The sequence below is a fragment of the Lycorma delicatula genome, chromosome 6, assembly GCF_047948215.1.
Source record: "Lycorma delicatula isolate Av1 chromosome 6, ASM4794821v1, whole genome shotgun sequence".
Lineage (NCBI taxonomy): Eukaryota > Metazoa > Arthropoda > Insecta > Hemiptera > Fulgoridae > Lycorma > Lycorma delicatula.
In genome coordinates this window covers 97,359,681-97,381,451 of record NC_134460.1, presented here as the reverse complement: position 1 = coordinate 97,381,451, position 21,771 = coordinate 97,359,681, and the positions used below count along the sequence as shown (strand labels likewise).

The 21,771-nt window shown below is 27.7% G+C and overlaps 1 protein-coding gene across 1 annotated transcript in view; it reads left to right on the top strand.

The window, feature by feature from the left end:
• Positions 1-7,958: 7,958 nt before the first annotated feature.
• LOC142326906 (uncharacterized) overlaps positions 7,959-21,771 on the top strand; it is a 249,229-nt gene continuing 235,416 nt past the window's right edge. The window contains exons 1-2 of the mRNA XM_075369637.1: positions 7,959-7,977; positions 8,405-8,452. Of these exons, the coding sequence (XP_075225752.1) occupies positions 7,959-7,977; positions 8,405-8,452 (67 nt within the window). The remainder of the gene's footprint in view (positions 7,978-8,404; positions 8,453-21,771) is intronic.

The following is a 21,771-nucleotide window of genomic DNA, read 5'->3' as shown; positions in this document are numbered from 1 at the left end:
CCCCAATACACGTACATACAAACATTATCCTCCCGTCACTTTATTGTTTTTTTAGAGTTCTCAGTCATGAAATGTCAAGAAATGGAAAAAAAACCATAATTTTCTTCTTGCAACTCTTACAACTCTGCAAGAAGGAAGTATGATCAGATTGTCCTTTTATCTCTGCTTATTAGTATTTGGTTGTTTACTTTTATTCCCATCAAATACCACTGTGCTTATGACTTGTCCTTATTACATTTATGTATTCGATTTTTATAGCTTAATAATGTATTAAAATATATTTACAAAGTAACTTAAGAAACCTAGTTGAAATACTTTGAGTAAAAATTACATAGTCAAGATTCCTTTCTTTTTCTATTTAGCCTCCAGAACCACCGTAAGGTATTACTTCAGAGGATGAATGAGGATAATATGTATGAATGTAAATGAAGTGTATTCTTACATAGTCTGAGATCGAACATTCCTGAGATGTGTGGTTAATTGAAAACCTAACCACCAAAAAACACCGGTATCCACGATCTACTTTCAAATGCATATAAAGGTTCATATAAAGGCCTTATAAGGATTTGAACCTAGAACTCTCGACTTCGAAATCAGTTGATTTGCGATGACGAGTTCATCACTAGACTAACCCGGTGGGTTAGGTATAATGTAATTATTTTTATTTTATAAAAAAAGTTGGCAAAGTATTGCATGACTTTCCCGACTACGCTGGTGCAGGTGTAACTCTTTCTTTTTCTGTTTATCCTCTGGAACCACCGTAAGGTATTACTAAAGAGAATGTATGAGGATGATGTGTTTGTATGTAAGTGAAGTATATTTTTGTACACTCTCAGGTCGACCATTCCTGAAATGTGTGGTTGATTGAAACCTATCTAACAAAGAACACTGGTATCCACGATCTAGTATTCAAAACCTATATCCTACATTCCAGAGAGACTTACCTTAACACAGTAATCACTTTATTTTACTTGACTTCTGTATTTATTTTTATTTTATTTTTTCAAAAGACAGAATTTCTTTTATAGATTTATGCATAATTAAAAAAAAAGTAATAAAAATGATGTTTTTTAATGCTGGATTAAATTCTGATTTTAAAGTCAGGGACAAGCTATAAGTTATGGAGATTTTTTTTTTAATTTAGAATCGACTTCTAACAGTTAAAATTTGAAGAGATATTGATAAAATGTTAGTTTTTTGTAAGTTTTATTTTATATATATACTTTTAATATTAAACTTTTAATAACAAAAATCAAGTACATCCTAGGAAATTTAACTTGTTTTTTTTTACGTTTAATTTAATAATTTATTACTTTTTTATTACATTTTTTATAATATTAAATCAAATAAACATGTTTTTATAAAATTATTTCTTCATTTGTTTTATTTTATTATTTATTAGTTTTACTTTTACCTCAAGTAAACAAAAATCATAAATAACCCAATTGAGATATAATATAATGGAAATATTTGACTTTTAAATTATTTAAATGATGGAATTACATTCTACTGATAATGTTAAACGTGAGAATAGGAAAGTATAAAATATATTCTCATAGTTGTGAAAACAGAAAAAATTATTTCGACACAAATAGTAAGTGTTATATAGTAATCAAGGAAAAATGCTATTGAACTTTTAAAAAAATAAATAAATCTATTGTTTAAATTAATTAAATTATAAATTATGAGAAAATTGAATTAAATAAAAAAAGATTAGCTGGTGAAAACCAAGAAACAATTTTATTACACGTAATTCATAATTATAATAATTGAAATCACTTGGAAATATTATTGTAAATAAAAGTTGTACATCCTATTACAAATTTATTTTAAAAATATTTATATATCTCACTGTATTCATAAGTAATATGATGTGTTATAATCCTGGTAATATTGTGGTCTACATTGTTCGGTAGCTGTGTTAACTCAAGAATCTTCCCCACAGTTATATTCATTATCATAATGTGTTCGTATTTATTATACTAGAGAATATGAAGTAAAACAATAATAATAATAGTATATCATTATAATATGTATAACCTAACCTCAACTAACAGCTGTACATACTACTTCATACTTTACCCGTGGTAATAATAACAATAATAATATACGAATAGTAGAAGTAAGTTACATTACTTATAGTAGTGGTATAATATAAGAGTAGTTTGTTTATTATAATGGTGCAGAATTATTGATAGCCAGTAATAAGTTAAACAAGCCGTATATGTATATATATATATATATGTACAGTTAACATCTATATTATTATGTTACATGGTCTTGACATGTTAAAACCATGATGTTTGATGCTTTGCTAAGGTTAGAAACAAGCTTCACTTCCTAATTACTAATCTTATATGTATACTATACATATTTTTCTCTCTTTTTTTTTTTTTTTAGTTTCAGTTTGATTAGGTTGAAGAAAGAACTTTTTCTATTCCTTTTATATTTTTTTTCTCATGTAAAATATACATATAATTATATGTTATAAATTACTTACTATTTTTTATTACTATTATTATTACTTTAAGTTAGGCTTTGTAGAGTAAGAAGTATGTATAACACACACATATACATACATACATAGAGGGAGAGAGAGTGAGAGAGAATGTCATTGACTTTTCTTTTACGCACATGAGATATATTATATGTAGTTTGTTAGCCTAACTTAAATGTTTGTATGTTATTTTATATATATTTTGTTTTTATATTGTAAAATATTTTGTATACATTATATTCATCAAAACTTTCGTTAAATATCTTTAATAATAATTTTATCTTTAATATAATAATAAATATTATTATCTATAAAGATAATAGTAATATTATCTTTAATAATTTAAGGTTTTCCTGGTTTATTTAAAGCAAATTTTAATGGTTTAATATTAAAAACTTATTTCTTGACTAACGAAAAATTTAGTATTTTTATAATTTATTTTAAACAGAGAATTAATGCAATTTATATTGTCATTACTTTTTTATTTGGTTTAAATTTTTTGTTTGATGCGGTTCTTGCTATGCATATAAATACAATTATTAACCTACCAAATGTTGTTAAAAATATGAATTAGAAACCTGTATGAGTTATTTATTTTTATTTATTATTTATTTTTCAAAATATTAATGCTGTATAATGAATAAACAAATTTTAATATAGTTTTTGAAAAAGATTGTTTAATAAAGTTAGATTTAACTGTTTTTATATAAATTTAATTTCAGTTTAAATCTTGAATTAATTTATCATTTCTAAATACAATCTATAAAGATTATGCTAAAATAAGTTCTATATATATATATATATATATATGTATATATATTGTATTTTGTATAATCAAAAACCAACTTGAACAATTCAAGTACAGAATTACAAAGTAAATGAAATGACACTTACCTTATTTTTCTTTTCTTTATTCCAATAGCACTTTCGCGGGATCCCGCATCATCAATTTTATATAAATAAAATATAATTACATATCAAAACATAACAATTTTTTTTAATCTTTTAATTTTTTTGTAAAAAAAAATTGTTACGTTTTGATATGTAATTTTGCATGATTTATATACAACTATGATGATGCGAGGTTCCACGAAGGTGCTATTGGAATAAAGAAAAGAAAAATAAAGTAAGTGTCATTTCATTTACTTTGTAATTCTGTACTTGGGTTGTTCAAGTTGGTTTTTGATTATAAAAAATACATTATATTGGTACAAGGAATGTGGGATATATATATATATATATATATATATAATACATAAATTTATACATTTTTTTACACTATTAAATATCTTCAATCTGTTTCCTCTGAACAATGTGTGTTGAATGACTGTAATTGACTTGAAGGAAAGAAGACCCTACTAATCAGCAATTAATTCTTCTATATACCGTTTTGGCTGGCATCCTGTAACACCTCCCGATGGAAGATAATGAAATTATTTTTTTTATACCGTGTGAAAAATTACCATGCTTGACTCGAACCTAGAACTTTTAGATGAAAGGCGAAAAGCTACCACTACACCACGAAAATTGACGTGTACGTTTAAATAAATCATATTAAATATTACAAAAGTAAATAAATACTTTAAACGAACGTTATTCTGAAACTATGTATTTAAAGATTAATTATATTTTTAGTTTGTTTTTACTTAATAACGTTTTTGAAGTAGTTGAAAAAAAAGAAAAATTATGTATTTTATATCTTCATTTTTCTCCAATAATAATAATATTAAAATCTGACTAAGCATATGTGGACAAGAGATAAATATTAAAAATTAAAAATAACTGCCAAAAAAATTTGCTCTTTAATATAGGATAATTAAAGAGTGTGAAGATGGCAATTTTGTCATAGTATTTGTATATAATACAATATTTTTTTCAAGTTTTTAAAATCTATTTAAACATACATGCATATACATATTTATATAATCTATGACACTCTCTGTAACGTAAAGCTTCTAATGCGGGATTATACATCTAAATCGGTTCAGCCATTGAACTACTACGGTTGAACAAACATACTTAATTACACTCTAAGTATATTAAACTTATTTTTGGGTACTCGTGTAAAAAGAAAAACAATCTTTTCTTCTTATGAATATATATATATATATATATATATATATATATATATATATATATATTCATATTCCTTTTTTGTTCCATTTTTATATATTATTTTATATTATGGTTATTTAACAGTTTAAAATGTTTAAGTTAACTGTAATTACTTGATTAGCCAAACCGGTATGTAGAAAACGCATATAAGGCAATAAGTTTATACAAAAACAATACCTTCTTTGTGGCGTAAAATAAAAAAAAAATTTTAGATTTTTTTTTTATGAAATAATAGTTATTACCTTTTTAAGAAATTTTGAATATACTTAATGAAAAGTCAACCAATCATAGAGGAATGAAAAGACAATAGTTCATAATTTAATAATTTTCAACGGTTGAAGTTACAGTTTAATTTTTTAATTTAAAGCAAAATTGATTATTTTTAGCCAATTTTCTATAAATGTACGGATTTTTAGATTTAATAAAAAATCATTTTTTTAGAAATTAAAAAAAGGAAGAAAAAACCATCAGAATGTATACAAACTTTCTAGCTACTAATACTATAGTTTAAATAATAATTATTGTATTTACGTATTATAATTTATGTTACTGGAGTAACTGAATGCTATTTATGTTAACTTGTAATTTATAAGGAATAGATGTTTATATCTAGTTGTGTTTAGTAGTACAAATTCAACTCAAATTATTCGAAATAACTAAAGAATGAGTGAGAAATGATTTAGAAAGCTAAAAAAAGATACTAAAATTATACGAGGTACGTTTATTTAAGTATATACCTCGTTTTTCTTGTTTAGCCTCCAAATTCACCGTAAGATATTACTTCAGAGGATGAATTAGGATGATACGTATCAATATAAATGAATTGTAGCCTTGTACAGTACCGAGACCGTTCCTGAGATGTGTGCTTAATTGAAATTCAACCACCAAGGAACAGAGGTATCCACGATCTAGTATTCAATCCGTAATAGCCTTTAACAGGATTTGAACCTTAGAACTCTGAACTTCGAAATCAGCTGATTTACGTTGACGAGTTCACTACTAGACCAACCCGGTTATTTATTATTAAGTATCTTTTTGATATATGTCCGAAATGTTAAAAAGTCAAATGTGGACACCATATAACTTCCTTGTATGCCTATTAAATTACATATACACTTTTTTTTTTAATGAAAAGTACATAAGATTTTATTTCATTATAATTTATCTGATATTTTTATTTTTTTATTGTAATTATTGAATTATTATTTATTGTAATTTTCTTTTTTACAATCAAAGATTAATAATTATTAATAAATTAATATATTCAAATTTTTAAAAAAAAGTTAAAAAAAGAGATGAAGTCTGATTCGAACCGATATGCCTTTCCCTTTTAAGATCAAAATATTTCATTAATTAAAGTTTTATTGGGCTACAACTCTGGAAACAATGAAAATAAGTACCACTTATGATATATTCTTGAAAAGCTTTCAATGAGGGCTTATTACTGCAGTTAAGAATAAGTCCAAAATTTCTTTTGGATTTGTGTTTTTTTTTTTACATTTTTGGTCCAGTCGATTGCATTTAAAATGGGAAGTGCACAACTAGATGTTGCTACAATCCTAAATCCAAAATTTCAACATCCTACGGCTAATCCATCGTTTTTGAGTTATGAGAAATACATATGTACGTATATAGCGGCTTGCTGTTTAAACTCGCACATACGACAATTCTCTGTCGCTATATCAGATTGATACGGTCTTATTTACTAGACGGACAATTTGTTGTACGCGTAGGGGGAATAATCTCCTCCACGAGAGACGTAGCCGCTGGATTCCCCCAAGGAGGAGTGCTTTCGCCGTTCTTGTACACGGCCTACGTCAATGATATGCCGCTGTCGGAAGGAGTCAAAACAGCTCTATACGCAGACGCAGCTCTATACGCAGACGTCACGGCATATTATTATGAATCCGGAAGTGTAGATTACGCGATCGAGAGACTCCAACGGCAATTGGATCTAGTAGAGCCGTGGCTCGATATGTGGAGAATCAAGGTCAACGGTGAAAAATCGGTAGCAGTGATCCTAACATACAAGACACGTGCTCCAGCCTGGCAGCTGGAAATCTCAGAAGAGAAAATCCCCTTTGAGAAAATAGTCAAGTACCTCTGGGAGTAGTCCTGGATAAACGGCTTCCCTTAGAAGAAATGTTAAATATGTGACCCAAAGGGGAAAGGCCGTCAGAGCCTCACTATACCCAGTACTGAACAGTGCCAGCCCATATCCACTGGCAATCAAATTTCTTATTTTTCGGCTATACGTCCTGCCGAATCTAACATATGCTTACCCGGCATGGTGAGCTTTGTTGAACTCCACGCTTCAAAAGAAATAAGAAGCCGTCCAAATCATAGCGTTGCGGATAATATTTGGAGCACCGTGATTCGTCAGAAACGTTACTCTTTGCTACGATGCGGGACTACACACCGTATCCGATGTGGAGGTGGCGTAGGCACGCAGACTGTTCGGGAGAGCGGCCGTGTCCGAACACGGCGAACTCCGGGACATCTGCCGAGAGGACCGTACTCCACAGGGTATAAAAAATCGCCCTCATGCCGTATTAAACGAACCACCGTGAAGAGGCGGTACGAGAGTCAAACAATGACAAACCAGGTTTAGGAGCCTCTATATCGCGTAACCTATAAATGGAAACCGCGCGAAAATTTCGGCCGTGAAAGTGACCGTTTTCGCAATTAAATTTTGTTAAAACTATAAAAAGCTAGACAACACCCCACACCGTCCCACGAAGAGACCACAATTTCATTTAGTCAGCATACGCGACTCCCTCCGGAGAACGGGACGTATTCCTCCAAATAACTAGGGCTTCGGTAGGCGCACTCTTGCTAGCCCGTAGATGCTGGTACCGAAAGAACTTCAGAGGATGGACTGAAGGGGAATCAATAGGCTCAAAAGCTTAGTCTCTCACGGTTAGAACCAGTAAATAAATTTCACGATGATCCATACAGATAGGAACGCAAATTACTAAATCCGTCCATAAATAAAACTTAAAATTTATAACCGCCACTAAATAAACGATGAAATCCGCCGGATAATAGAAAGATAAAGCAGCAAGGGACATTGTCCAGGCTCTGCGATCTGTAGGGAGAAATATTGAAACTCCCGCCATTCTTGCATTCCGTTTCATATGTACGTACAGACGTCACGCCGAAACTAGTCAAAATAGATTCAGGAAGGTCAAAATGGATATTTCCGTTGAAATCTGAAAACCGAAATTTTTCGCGATCACAATACTTCCATTACTTCGGACAAGGAAATAAAAAAGGTAATGTTTAATGAGTGAGCTTATTTATAAGAAGGTGGATTTATTGTTTGTTGCTGCTGTCGATATCTATAATGGATCAAAGTTTTAATTGTAAAATTTTGTACAATTATAACTAAATTAATTGCTAATCAATATTGTTTAATACTTTTAAAGATTTTAAATGTTATAATCTGATGATGAACTGTATAATTCGAAAGGGTTAACCGTTTAAATAAAATAATACGTAATTATACTAGAGGCAACAACAAAACATTGTTATAACTTTTATTAGTTTTTTATTACTATTATTTATTACTATTGAAATATATACTGTGATCTTTACCATGATTTCTCTTTTTTTAATACTATTTTTTCTTTCATTACAGTTTAAAAGCATAATTTTATTTACTTTCAACGTTTTGTAAATTAAAATCATTCAACTTAACAATTCGCCTAACATATGATAGATAACAGTTCTGTTTGATTATAAAACTGATGATTGAAATATACTAATACACATAAATTGTTTTTGTTACAGACACGTGTGATAATCTTATACGTGAAAAAACCTTATTCAGGGACCACGGTAAGTGATTTATATGTCTATCCTGTAAGCCCTTTAATGGTATTTCTATTTTAAAAATTGAGCAGTACTTAATTTTATTTTATTTTTATTAAGTTTAAGTATATTAGATATTTGAAATATTATTTGCAGTATTATTTACGAAAAAAATTTGTTTTATGTTATATATTTCTTTATTTCTATTTTCATGTTCTAGACTTTACTGTACTTTTTACATCATAGTAAATATTGTTTTAAAATCATAATTTTGGAGTAAATCCAGGTATTTACGAATAATTACATAGACATTAACGATAAATTTTCATAAATATATGTGTACCGATTTAAACCACTAGGTCAGATTTTCTTTATTATCAATTATTTTCAAAGTTAAATTTTTTAACCAGTTTCGTTTCTTCTATTTTGTAAATTATGATTAAAATTCCATAATTTACTTATAAAACAGCTGTTTTCATTGTTACAGAATAATAGTTTAATTTAGGAGATAATTTATAACGTTTATTGTTTTTTTTCATTTCGGGAAGATATTTATCAGAGCGTATTCGTTAACCTAGATTTTTTTTACAATATATTTCCAGATATTTATTTCCTTTATAAGTAACTTGTATCTAATGTCAATATCAACTTGTACCTAATTAAAATTTTTTTTTCCCCGAAAAAAAAAATGGATATTACGATTTAATAAGTAATTAGTTATGTTATTATTATAGATATAATAAATAGTCTGTTATTTATGTAGTTAACAAGAAATTTTAAAATCAACGTATAATTTTTTTTTTAAAGAATAAACTATTTAAAAAGACCAAAAAAAAACTTATGACATTTCTCTTTTGTAAATTAATTTTTCATTAAATTACTTTAACACATGTACACAAGCAATAATAACAAATCCAAATAAAAGTTTTATGAAAGTAGGGAACGATAAGACAATATCATTTCTAAGAGCGGAATTCTGCATGCCGGAAATGTTGCAAGGTTCGCGGTTAAAGAATATTACATTTAAAGAGTTTTTTCTGATAGAATTGTGTTATTCGCAACAATAAGCTGTAGGTTTATAAATTTTCAACACTGAAAAAATTTTTATAAAACCTATGTACTCCCCCAAATCATATTAATTATTTTTTCATCTCTAATCTCTCTTTTTATCATCTAAATTAACACCATATTTTTTTTTTTTAATTTTTCTTGATAAAATATTCAATGATGAAATTTTAAATTGTTTTAAATTTGATATTTGTAAGTATTTTTCAGGATGGTTTACTAAATTATATTAAGTTTTATTAATGCTTTTCACTTGTAACTGGATATGACTATGAAATCCTAAAAGTAATTTTTTTATTTTAATCTATAAATTTCTAGTAATTACAGTTATGAAAAAATGAGTTTGAACATTGTACACTTTTACAAGACAATTATAATATTCATAATAGTAACGTAGTGACATTTTAAACAGACCGGATATGCCAATATTATGTATTATCGCTTATAGATTGTTTGAACCAAAAGGTTGTATTCTTTTTTTTTTGTTAAAAACAAATTTTTAGATACAGATAATGCACATTATTAAAAAAACAATACAAGTTTTATGTAATTTTGTATTAAACACTATTTTACCTACTATAGACAATAGTAGTAAGCTATTTTATAATCGTTCCCATGGTAGCTATTTGAAGGAAAGTTAAGTTTATTCTAAGGGAACGTCATCCTTAGGGAATCGTTTTGTGTTAAATAAATTTATTGTAATGGATAAATTTTATATAAGCTAAATAGGGTTTTCTGTAATAAATTTTGTAATAAGAGGTAAATTTTAAACGTAATTTTCAAGCGTTATATTTTATTAAACTATTTTTATATTGAAATATTTTATAAATACCGATTATTAAAGATGCTCATAACTTACTTGATGTTAAATTTTAAGCTTTATACAATTTCTAAGAAAATTCAACAACATTGTTGCGAAATATCCTTTTTTTTATTGAAATTATTAGAAGATGTGTTTTAAACTTTATTAGATTATGTGAAAATCATTAGTACAATAATAAAAGGGGTTTTATCTCATTTTAATGAATTTTTAACAACCATTGTAAAAATAAAAAACCTTAATGGAAGGTGTTGAATTAAATTTTCATACCGCATTAAAAAAAAAGTTAGACATTTTTTTAGCAATCAGTAATAATAGATATACAAAATTTTATGAGAGCTGTTGGTCAAACTTAAGGGTGTGTTTGAAATTTTGCGGTTTTTTAGTAAAAATTTATATTTTAAGAATGGGGTGAATTATTTTAAAGAAATTTCGATGTAAATATCACCAACAATATCTTACACAAACTAAATAATTTTGAAAATTCCAAAGTTTCAGCAATTAAAATTTTCTTTTAATATTCATACGAGTATCTCCGTAATATTTCTTTTATGAGTTATATTTCTTAGATAAAATGTATATTATTTATTGTAATCGAAATTGCATCTCATTTGATCAGATCAGCTGACGAGATATGACTAAAATTGTTAAAGTGAACTGCAAAAATTATGCAGCCTGAGTATTTTTTTATTTTCGCTTAATGATATTGCATCCTCTTACTGCTTGAGCTGGGAGATGGAAATGGAATTTTGTAGCGTAATAAAAATGCCATGTCTGACCGGGATTTGAACCCTGGACCTCCGGATGAAAGGCCGAGAGGCTACCACTCTGCCATGGAGAACAGCCCGTATTTTTTTTTATTTCGTTCACTGATTAAATAAAAAAATCTTCCTCTCTCTCTCTCTATACATATATATATTTTTTTTTACAATGGTATATATATATATACATACCATTGATATCAATAGACGACTAGGGTCTCCATTTATGGCAGGTCAGGTGGACTGAAACCCCGATGGCCGTTACAAGCATGGAATTTTTCCTGATGTGAAAAATATGCAGGAAGTTTGGTGGATTTCCCCCAGTCGGCATATTACGCAATTTCTTTCTGGACATGGTGCTTTTCAAGATACGTTAGCCAGATTTGGTTTGATTAATTCAGGCTTATGTCCAACGTATAGGGCCAGTAATGATATGCGCCCGTATTTTATATATCTGCCCCAGGTACAAAATTTTGCGAATAGTTCCTAACAAGAGTAGACTTTATTTTAATTTCATTTTTAAAAACTTCTCTCACCTTTTCACTCGCTCAGTGTAGCCTCTAACTCATATTTTTCGATTAGTTTATGGTATAAGTTATTATGGAAATCGTTGATTAAAATTTAGAAAAATAAAATTTAAATGCTCTGAACCAGTTGATTCAGTTTTGCCAGCAATATCTGATAGTGGATATATGGAATAGAAATGAGGAACAACCCGTGAAAAGACGGGTATGCGGCTAGTAAGTAAAACTCATTTTTGTGATTAGAAAGTAAGAATTAAGCGAGATAGACTGCCACTATGATTTTTTTTAATTTATTTTGATATCCTAAATTAATCTTTAAACACCTAACAGAAGATTTTGTATGTACAAACTTTTAAGAAAGAAAATCTGGCTCACAAAAATACACAAACTTTGCTGTAAAATATTTCACAGGCGCAAAGGTTTTTATGTAAAATACAGAGCTAATGAAAAATAACTCAATTAAAAATATATATGTTATAATAATTTTCCGTACAAGTTAAATAGTTTTTGTTTAAGAATTTTACTTACTACAAAACCTTATATGAAAATCAAAAAAAAAAATCTAAATAACAGGGCTTCAGCTTTCAATAGGCTATTTTTCAATATCAGCTTATGATTGATTATAAACCTCTTGTTAAAAAATGTCTAAAATGAATTTTTTTTACAATTAATATCTCTAAATACCACTTTATGTGCAATATCATGTAAAAAATTGGAAACAAATTATGAATAAAGAATTCAAAAACTCTGTGCATTTGTTGATCTCTCGTGAGTATAGTTCTTATACATTTATTATTGTTTTATTTTCCTGGCACTATAGCTCTAGTAGATCTATAGTGCCAAAAGAAAACTATAATAATCAGTCAAAAACGGGGTACGGTTCTTTTACATGTTTCATGACCCAGGGACCTCGAAAAAGAAAAAAATATGGGGGTAATGATCTTACGTAAATAAGTACCACGTATGTTGGTGAGTTTGAAGCTTTGTCTGGATAAACCGATTTTAATGAAATTTAGCATAGAGACTCATGTATATGGAAAAGTTTATTGGCAAAGGTTTCAGGTCAATATTTTCAGAAAGTGGGAGTAGCTTCTTTAAAGCTACCTAGCTTCTCTAAACCTAGTCTTTAAAGGTATCAAAGTTGAAAAAAATATTGATTTTTTTTTTAAACTTTTTTCATGTATCATTATTTTTCCACTATATATAAGAATAAATAATCAATTCCAGAAAAGTATAACAGCTTTGTTTTTTTTTTTTTACTTAACGCTGGCTGATCGTTTAAATTTTATACCATTCTGTCTGGAAATTTAGGAAATCCACAAATTAACTGAAGTTTTTTCTTAATCTTTATTTTTTAATATTTTAATTCTATAAATAAAACTGTCGTTCTTTGTTCAGTAGACCCTGAAATAATTTTTTTCTCTCAATATTATACGATGACATTGGGAAAGTAGGCCTACAATCATTAATGTAATATTTTTTACGATTATTAAGATTTCATATTTTAATAATATGTTGCGAATCAAGTAATAGGTAATATTCACATTTACGGTAGATTACCTTGCAAAAAATAAATATTTGTAATAACAATAATAATTTAAACTAATAATCACTGTACAGAAATTATTTATATGACATCAATCAAGTTATACAGTTATCTCTGTGTATTTAATCATCGGTAGCGACAGGACAAAATCACAATTATTTATACAGAAGAAATATTAGCAACTAAAATCATTATTGTAATAAATTCATTAGTTTTTACCTTCAAAAATTAGATGGATGTTTTTTAATGGTAATCTTACTTAAACCCGAACTCTTCGAACGCGTAAATTCATCTCATGAGGTTTATAACTTCGCCTGACTTATAATAAACTATACGATCGAAGTTATTTGTTTCTTATATAGCTTATAACCTTTTAAAAATGTTATTACAATTGAAAGTAATGTACTTTTAAAAGTAAATAAAAAGTATTATTAATCAAATTAAAATTATATAAAACGTTACTCAACCTTAAATTTGATCTGTAATTTTAATACATAAACGTAATATAACATTCTCTTCTTATAACTGTTTTTATGTTCTTAGTTATTATTAAACCTGTTTTTATTAACAATAAAAATTTTTTTGACCCTTAAAAATTCTTGTTAGTCTGGTTTATGTATTCAAAGTAATATATCTATATATAAATACAAATGTTATTGCTTTTTAATTACACCGAAATATAACCTACCGTCTAAACATATTAAATATTATAATATGTATTTCTGTCTCTTTCTTCTCTCCCCCCCTACTCATTCGTTCTCTTTCTTTTTGTCTTTCTAGTTTATCTTATTCATTCTTAAAATTTGATTTAATTTTTTTGTATATAGACAAATCCAGTGTTTTATAATCTTTAAATAAGCGATAAAAGCCTATAAAAATCGTCCTTGTATTTTTTTAATAATTAATTTTAATTGTTGTCAATTAAAAACAAACAGCTTTTACAAAAAATTATATTTAAATTTGTCATTGATTATTAACTTATATGTTAATTAAAAAATATATATATTATCATTTTTTTTTATTTTATTGAGCCAGTTCAAAACGTATTTTATTCAGAAATCATATATGCTTTCCTTATGTTATAAAAATAAATGTTACCATATAATTATTATTCTAAATTCATAGGGTAAGTTATAATTTTCATATTTGTTGTCTGGGGTTAAATACAATAAAAATTAAAGAAAGAACACTTACATACGAAGATGTCTTTTTTATATAAAACGTTTTCTAATTTTAATTCTATTTTTCTACCGCTAAATGTTTTTGTTGTACAAAATTAATTATCATAAAAATTATATTTATTATTTTACTTAAATGTTTAAAAATTTTATTTTTATCTCTTGTAAATTATATTTAAAAGTATTTTATAGAAATTTAGATTAGATTATTTCAAATTTATACTGTACATACAAGTAATTTTATGACTAGCCTGATGAAACCGGTTATAATACTTAATAGATAAATGTTTAATATATTACATACAACCTTAAAATTTATTTAGTCCATTTAAGATGCAATTTGTTTAAGCAATAATATTAAGGACAAATGAAATCCCGGAACTTCTTTCAAAAAAATAACTTAATTAAAATATACTATTTATTTTAATTGAAAATCTTTATACTGTGGTAAATTCTTTTAAAAATTGATTTAAGTTATTTATTATATAATCTCTTCTAGCTCGATTAATAAATTTTGGATGTAATTTATTACTGCCTTTAAAAAATTTTCTGAGCTTGCTGAAAAGTATTATTTATTTAATTTAAGTGTTAAAAACTATTTATATTTCCTTATTAAATGAGAAGATCAACTGCTTAAAAAAATTAATAACTTTAATGATTAAAAAAAAAATCAAGAATACTGACTATTCGTTTCCGATGCCCTCACTATTTCACAGTCAAAAATGCACTATATACGTTCGATTAACGAGTAGCCCCCACACACAAGCATTAAGTTTCAACTCGCTCACCACTAACTCACTGCTTAAGCCCTGATATAATTTATATATATATATATTCGGTTATAATTTTATAACCTACCGCCTTAATCATACCTTATCAAAGGCCTGTTGGATGTCTAAGTATGCCACCGAGCAGAATTTTCTTTCCTCCAGTTATCCACTGATGACCTTGACGAATCTGTGGGATTGTTCGATGGTGGAATAATAAGATTTTGTTGTTAAGGATGATCGGTGGTAAATACTATTTTTTTTTAATGATATCACCACAATAAGATTGAAGCCTGTGCGTGGGATATGGAAATGTAGAGTATGAAAAAATGCCATGCCTGACCGAGATTCGAACCCAGAACCTCCGGGTGAAAGGCCAAGACGCTACCACTCGCCGACCTCCGTGGCGCCACATTAATTAAATATTAATTAATATTTAACTAAACATATTTTTTAATTCTTCCCGAAAAATTAATCCAATTTTTATTCAACGTCGCCAGGAGAGTGTAAATTCGTATTAAATTACTTGTCCCCTGAAATTTTAGAATGACTGCATACATTTTAATCGAGTTAATGCTAGATTATTCATTTGAAATGTGTTAATATGTTCATCTGAATGAACAGAGGAACAATAAAATGTTTTGTGGAAAAAACAGGCAATCAAGGTTGGTGGACCAATTATTAAGAAATCAAGACATAGTTAATTTGATAATAGAGGGACGTATAGAATGTTATAATTGTTAAGGAAAACGAAGAATGAAACATTTAAAATAGATAATCTAGGTTTTAGGATGTAATAAATACAATGAGGTTAAAAAAATCTCGAAATAAACCAAATTGAAAAAAGGTTAACGCCTTTTTAATAGTTCTTAAAGTACCTCTTTTCTCAAATATTATCATAATTCCACAGAATTTTCAATGCGACTATTATCTGCGTCTTAATAATTATTTAACTTTCAATTAATTTAAATCCATAGATTTCTCGTGTCCACGTCAAAATTCTCAAATTCTCAATAATGTATACATTTTTTCTATCGCTTGCTCAATCTTAATTCCAAAAATAAGTTGAAATCATTAAATTATTCAACAAAAATTATTCATTAGAAACAATTAAAAAGAGGCGTAAATAACTTACGAAAATATAACTTGTTTATACTAAAAACATTAACGCTAGCCAACCGTAAATTGTTCATAGCACTGGTGTATTGAATTTTCGTCTATAAAGAGTTCAACAAAAATAAACATGTAAAACTCCCGCATCTTAATGAAAAAAGAATGCTGTATGTTTAACAAGGCGAACCAATTGGATTTCATGTACAGATAATGAGTTAACAATTAATTACAAAGTACGTAACTTATACATTAACGGTTATTAATAAATAATTTATTCAGATTTGAACCTAATTATAAGTATAATATGTTCATATTAGGTTTATACAAATGTGAGATGGTTGTTCCTTGAATAATAAATAAGAGAATACTCCTCGTATTTGCTTGAAAAAATCATGAGAAACCGTGTAAAAAAAATTCTGTATCAAAGCAGTAATATAAATTAGAAAAAAAGAAAAATTACGTGTAGTTTTATTTTATGTTGATACATATCAAAGCTGGCAAAATATTACATGATTTTCCCGGATGTTAATTACAAAAATTAAAAGAGTCACGAGTCGAAAACAAGAAAAAGATGATTTTGAAGTGAGGAATAAATTTGAAGAAAACTTTATTATAAAAATATTCATATGTAAAGAAAATGTTCAAAAAACTACTGCATTTTAGCTTCGGGGTCTGTAATTTAAAAAAAAATTTAAACCGAAGGGTGACAGAGCAAAAAAAAACCCAAAACTAAATAAATTTTAATTATAAGAGGGGGAAGGGTTGATATTTTGGAAAAAATTGGATTACTTATATATGATTGTAGGTAATAAATTTGCTTTAACAGATTTTCTCTAAAATCACTCTGAAAAAAAACTGGTATTTCGCGATATCCTCCAGCCTCCTTAATCAATCGCAAAAGTAATAAATTGATTAGTGCCCCATATATAGAAATATTTGGGCCACATTAGAAGAAAATCGGTTTGGTCAATCATGAGATATAAGGCCAAAAGAAGTACGATACTCATACGTACATAGATAAGCACATACATACATATCATATTTTGGTCTAAATAAACTAGTTGAACCGTAAAACACAAAGATTTGCAAAAAAACCGATATCCCCCATTTTTGACATTCGCCATACTTTCTCCTTTAATAGTTATTCTTGCTATATTCACCGAGAAATTAAAAATAATAATTATATCAAATAATAGTGATAAAACAATATGAAACCCCCCAAAAAATACAATCGTAACAGAATAAAATGTAGTAAGTATTGATTAATATATATATATATTTATAATTAGACGTTAAACGAATATTTAGTACACATAAATCATTCGTTATCCAAGTGCGTGATAACGGCCCCCTTGTGGGCGTTTGTGGCCTTCAGGGGGAGGGGCGGTAGAAGGACCACAGAAAGTTGGGGCGTTCAGGCGGCTAAGAAGGCGATGGTTGATTAAAATAAAGGGTAAAAATGATGTTTTCTTGATTTCAAACTAAAATGAAAGTTTCTACTTAGAAATAGGAGGAGATATGACATGTTTAAGAAGAACAATAATTGCAGTTGCTGTTTTCAGGAGGCGCTTTTAAAAACAGCGACTGCAATTGTTGTTTTTAACAGATGGTAAGTTTAAACATTTTGGGGGCGCTAGAAAATTTTTGATTCTTATTGTGAGCGGCGGGCGAAAAATTTTGAGAATCAATAATATAAATGAATGAAAACCGTTTATTGTTTTTATATTATGCTTGTTTTAAATATTTATGGAGTCCACTTTTATAACAACCGGATTCTAATACAAATAATAGTATTTTTTATTTTTTTTATTTCGCATTATTACTTTTTTTATTATTTTTATTTTCAGTTACCATATAACCACGAACTATATTAAGTACGTATAATAAATTTTACCAATTTTAATGCTTTATTATTCTTCTTTTTTTTTGTTGAATTCATTAGCATTTGTTGTATCGTGGCAAAGAATCTTATTTGGGTATTAAACCGTACTAAAAATAAAAAATAAATTTAGGTTTATGTGACGTATTTTAAAATGTATAGCTGAGTTATATAACAACTAGACCACTGAAGATGATGGTAATGTAAAGTTGTTATACGCTTAATTTATTTGTTTTAGATATTATAATTTATTTTTTACGAAAGTTATTGTTTATTCTTACAGTATTTGTTTATTCAACAATAATAAAAAATGAATTTATGCTACTTTAGGTAGATAAAGCATATATATTTTTCTGGTAGTTTAGTTGTTTTCTAACAGAAAATTAGTTTATTCAACGAGAAAACAATCTTGGTTATATTGTCAGAAGGTTGTTGTTATGGTAATAAAATATGAAATAAATTTTTGCAAATGAGTTGTTTTGCCTGTGGTATTAAATTATTTCAGACAGGTTGTAGCATATGTAATAATTTTCTTATACCTGAGAGAAATATTGTGTTCCTTTTTATTTACTATTCTCCAAGAACGTATTGTATTCTATTGTGTATCTGAAAATATTCTTCTTCTTTTACCTGTTGCAAAAGAGTCTTTATTAAAATTCATCAATCTCTTACACTCCCTCTGACAGGGGCAAATTGGAGTACCTGTTGCCTTACTGGCGCCGGGTAAAACGCTTACCTAGAAGATCTATTTCTAGTTTACTATAACCTTACTTTATACTGAAGAAGGAACGAATAAAAATATATCCTTGTAGCTTTGCACTCCGGAAGTGCGTACCTACCTGAACGCTTGCTTGCAGGCCACACGCAAGACCGCTGGCAGTAACTCGGGTCCTATCTGCCTGTTAAACCGTCTTTCCACAACCTTCTTCTGTCCAGCTGAGTGTCTAAACCGGACCTTGACTCGCTCAACAGAAACAAAACCAGTATTATGTACTATTATTAGTAGTAGCTGACAATACAAAAAGTAACTGAACAAACTACCGTAATCGATGTTGTTCCAACGTTTAAAAATAAAATGCCGGTTAATAATTTTTGAATGATTCTAACATGCAATGTTATAAAGTACTAATATAAAAATGAATTTATTATTCTTGCGATCAAATTTGAAGTTGATAAAATATTGAGTTTGATCAGTGGTATATACATATTCTCTCTCTCTTTCTCGCTCGCCCTCTTTATTTAGTATCAATCATTACTCATTTATTTACTGTTAAGTTTTAGAGTGAAATTAATTTTGTAAACGAAAAAATTATATATATATATCATAAAATCATAAAAAAGGATTTATTCTGATTCAGTTTTTTTGTATTAATTTATGGTCTGTATACTTCCTATAGTCGTCCTTTCAGATTTGCTAGTAATAGTTTATTTTAACTAAGCATTTTTATTGACGTAATTATTGGTTTAAATTTTTAATAAACATCTATCGATTACTAAGTTATAAATTACTTTTTTGTTATTAAATTAAATACTTACAACCTTTCAACTCTAAAATTTATCAAACAATTTTTAATTATTATTTAAAATCGTAATGTAAAAAATAAATTTTCTATTTCTCATTGTTTTTTTATTTATTTAGTAGTGGACTAGGCAATGTTTCGTTATTGCAAGAATGTTTACCACAGTTCAAATTTCATTATTATATAAATAATAAAAATCTGATCTGGACACCATATGACTTCCTTGTACGCCTATTAAATTACATACACACATTTTTTTAGAATCAGAGGATAATAATTATTAATAAATCAATTTATTTAAATTAAAAAAAAGGAGATGAAGTCGGATTCGAATCGATGTGCCTTTTCCTTGTAAAATCCAAATATTTCATTGATTTAAATTTTATTTGGCTATAACTCTGGAACCAATGAAAATAAGTACCACTTATGATATATCATTGAAAAGCTCTTAATGAGAGCTTATCATTGCAGTTAAGAAAAATAAAAAATCCAAAATGTTTTGATTTTGGGCATTTTTTGATCACTTTTGGTCCAGTCGATTGCAATCAAAAGGGAAGGTGTATAACTAGATGTTACAACAGTCCTACATAAAAAATTTCAACATCCTATGGCTAATCGTTTTTGAGTTATGTGAAACAGATGTCACACCGAAACTGGTCAAAATGGATTCAGGAATGGCCGAAATGGATTTTTTTTTTTACTGAAAACCGAAATTTTTCGCTATACTTCCTTTACTTAGTACAATGAAGATGTAAAAAACGTATAAATAAAAAACCTAATACTTTTTTTACTAAATTTAATGTCGCTGTATATATCCAGAGATATCGTCTATATTGATTGCCATTATCTATATCGATTGTTGTCTATGTAAATATCGACTTCCCAAACAGTTATTTAATTTAAATATTAAACTATTAAATATTATGGAACTAATAACATGTAAACACTCCCGGGACAAATAGTATTTTGTGAAATTTTCAGCAAAATCGTTTAAGTAGTTTTTGAGTTTTTAGGATACACACAAAACGAAGATTGTCTTTTATTTATATACTTATTCATTTACTCTATTATAGCGTATTACTGTTGGAAATTATATTAGTTTGAAATTTAAACTTTTGTAATGATCAAATGAAACCGATTGAACAATAAAACCGGTTTAATAACTTTGTTCAAATCTTTCTCGTTTATCTAACCTTTATGAGCATCCTCAATTGTGTTAATTTGCGTAAGGATCATCGCAATGAATCAATGAAAATCTTCATGAAAACGATTGAAAAGGTCTTTGAGTAAGATTTCTGAACAATCTGATTTAGTGTGTCATAAAAACAGTTTTAAAATTCAATTTAATAGATTTTTACTTACGAATTTCATAATATCCATTATAAGAATTAAAATGAAACATTAATTTTTTTTTTAGTTCTACATAATACTTTTTTTTTTACTTAATTACAGGGCTGCCTCACAACTTAGTGAGGCAGCCTTTGGTTGTTTTTTAAAGAAATTAATCAGAAAATGTTCAGAGTGAGCAGCATGACCGAACCTATAATATAACCGCAGCAGAACGGGTAGGCTATATTGGAATAAAATTTATATTAGAATGAATGATACGAATAAATTAAATAAGAAAAACATAAAATGTAATTTAAATGTTGTATTTATTTTCCCTATAGTTACAAAATATGTTTAAAATGACCACCCTGGACACTGATGCACTTTTGTAATCGACTTATCGTATTGAGAGTCGTCTAACGCAAAACGTCGTTGTCAATTGCGTTGATTTCTAGTTGAATGTTCACCTTCAGTTATGAACTGAAGGTGAATATTGTGAGGATTAGATGCATAAACTCTATCCTTTAAGTAATTTCAAAGGAAAAAATCGCAAGTAGACAACTCTATTTGACCACCAACAATGTTTTCAAGAAGCTAGTTCAATAATCAAGTCGTTTCGGTTTGTCTGTCTCCCTTAGTTGTTACACAGTGTGGTTTCAATTTTAATTCTTGAAGAATTTTACGACAAGGCGTTTTTTAACATCGGATTATTGGGATAACTTGCCTAGTGATTTTTTTTGGACCGGCAGTAATTCTTCTTTTAATATCGGCAATGGACTGTGGAGTCCTAACGGAAGGTTGCCTATTTCGTTTTGCATTTCACTGAACCTGTTGTACGCCTTTG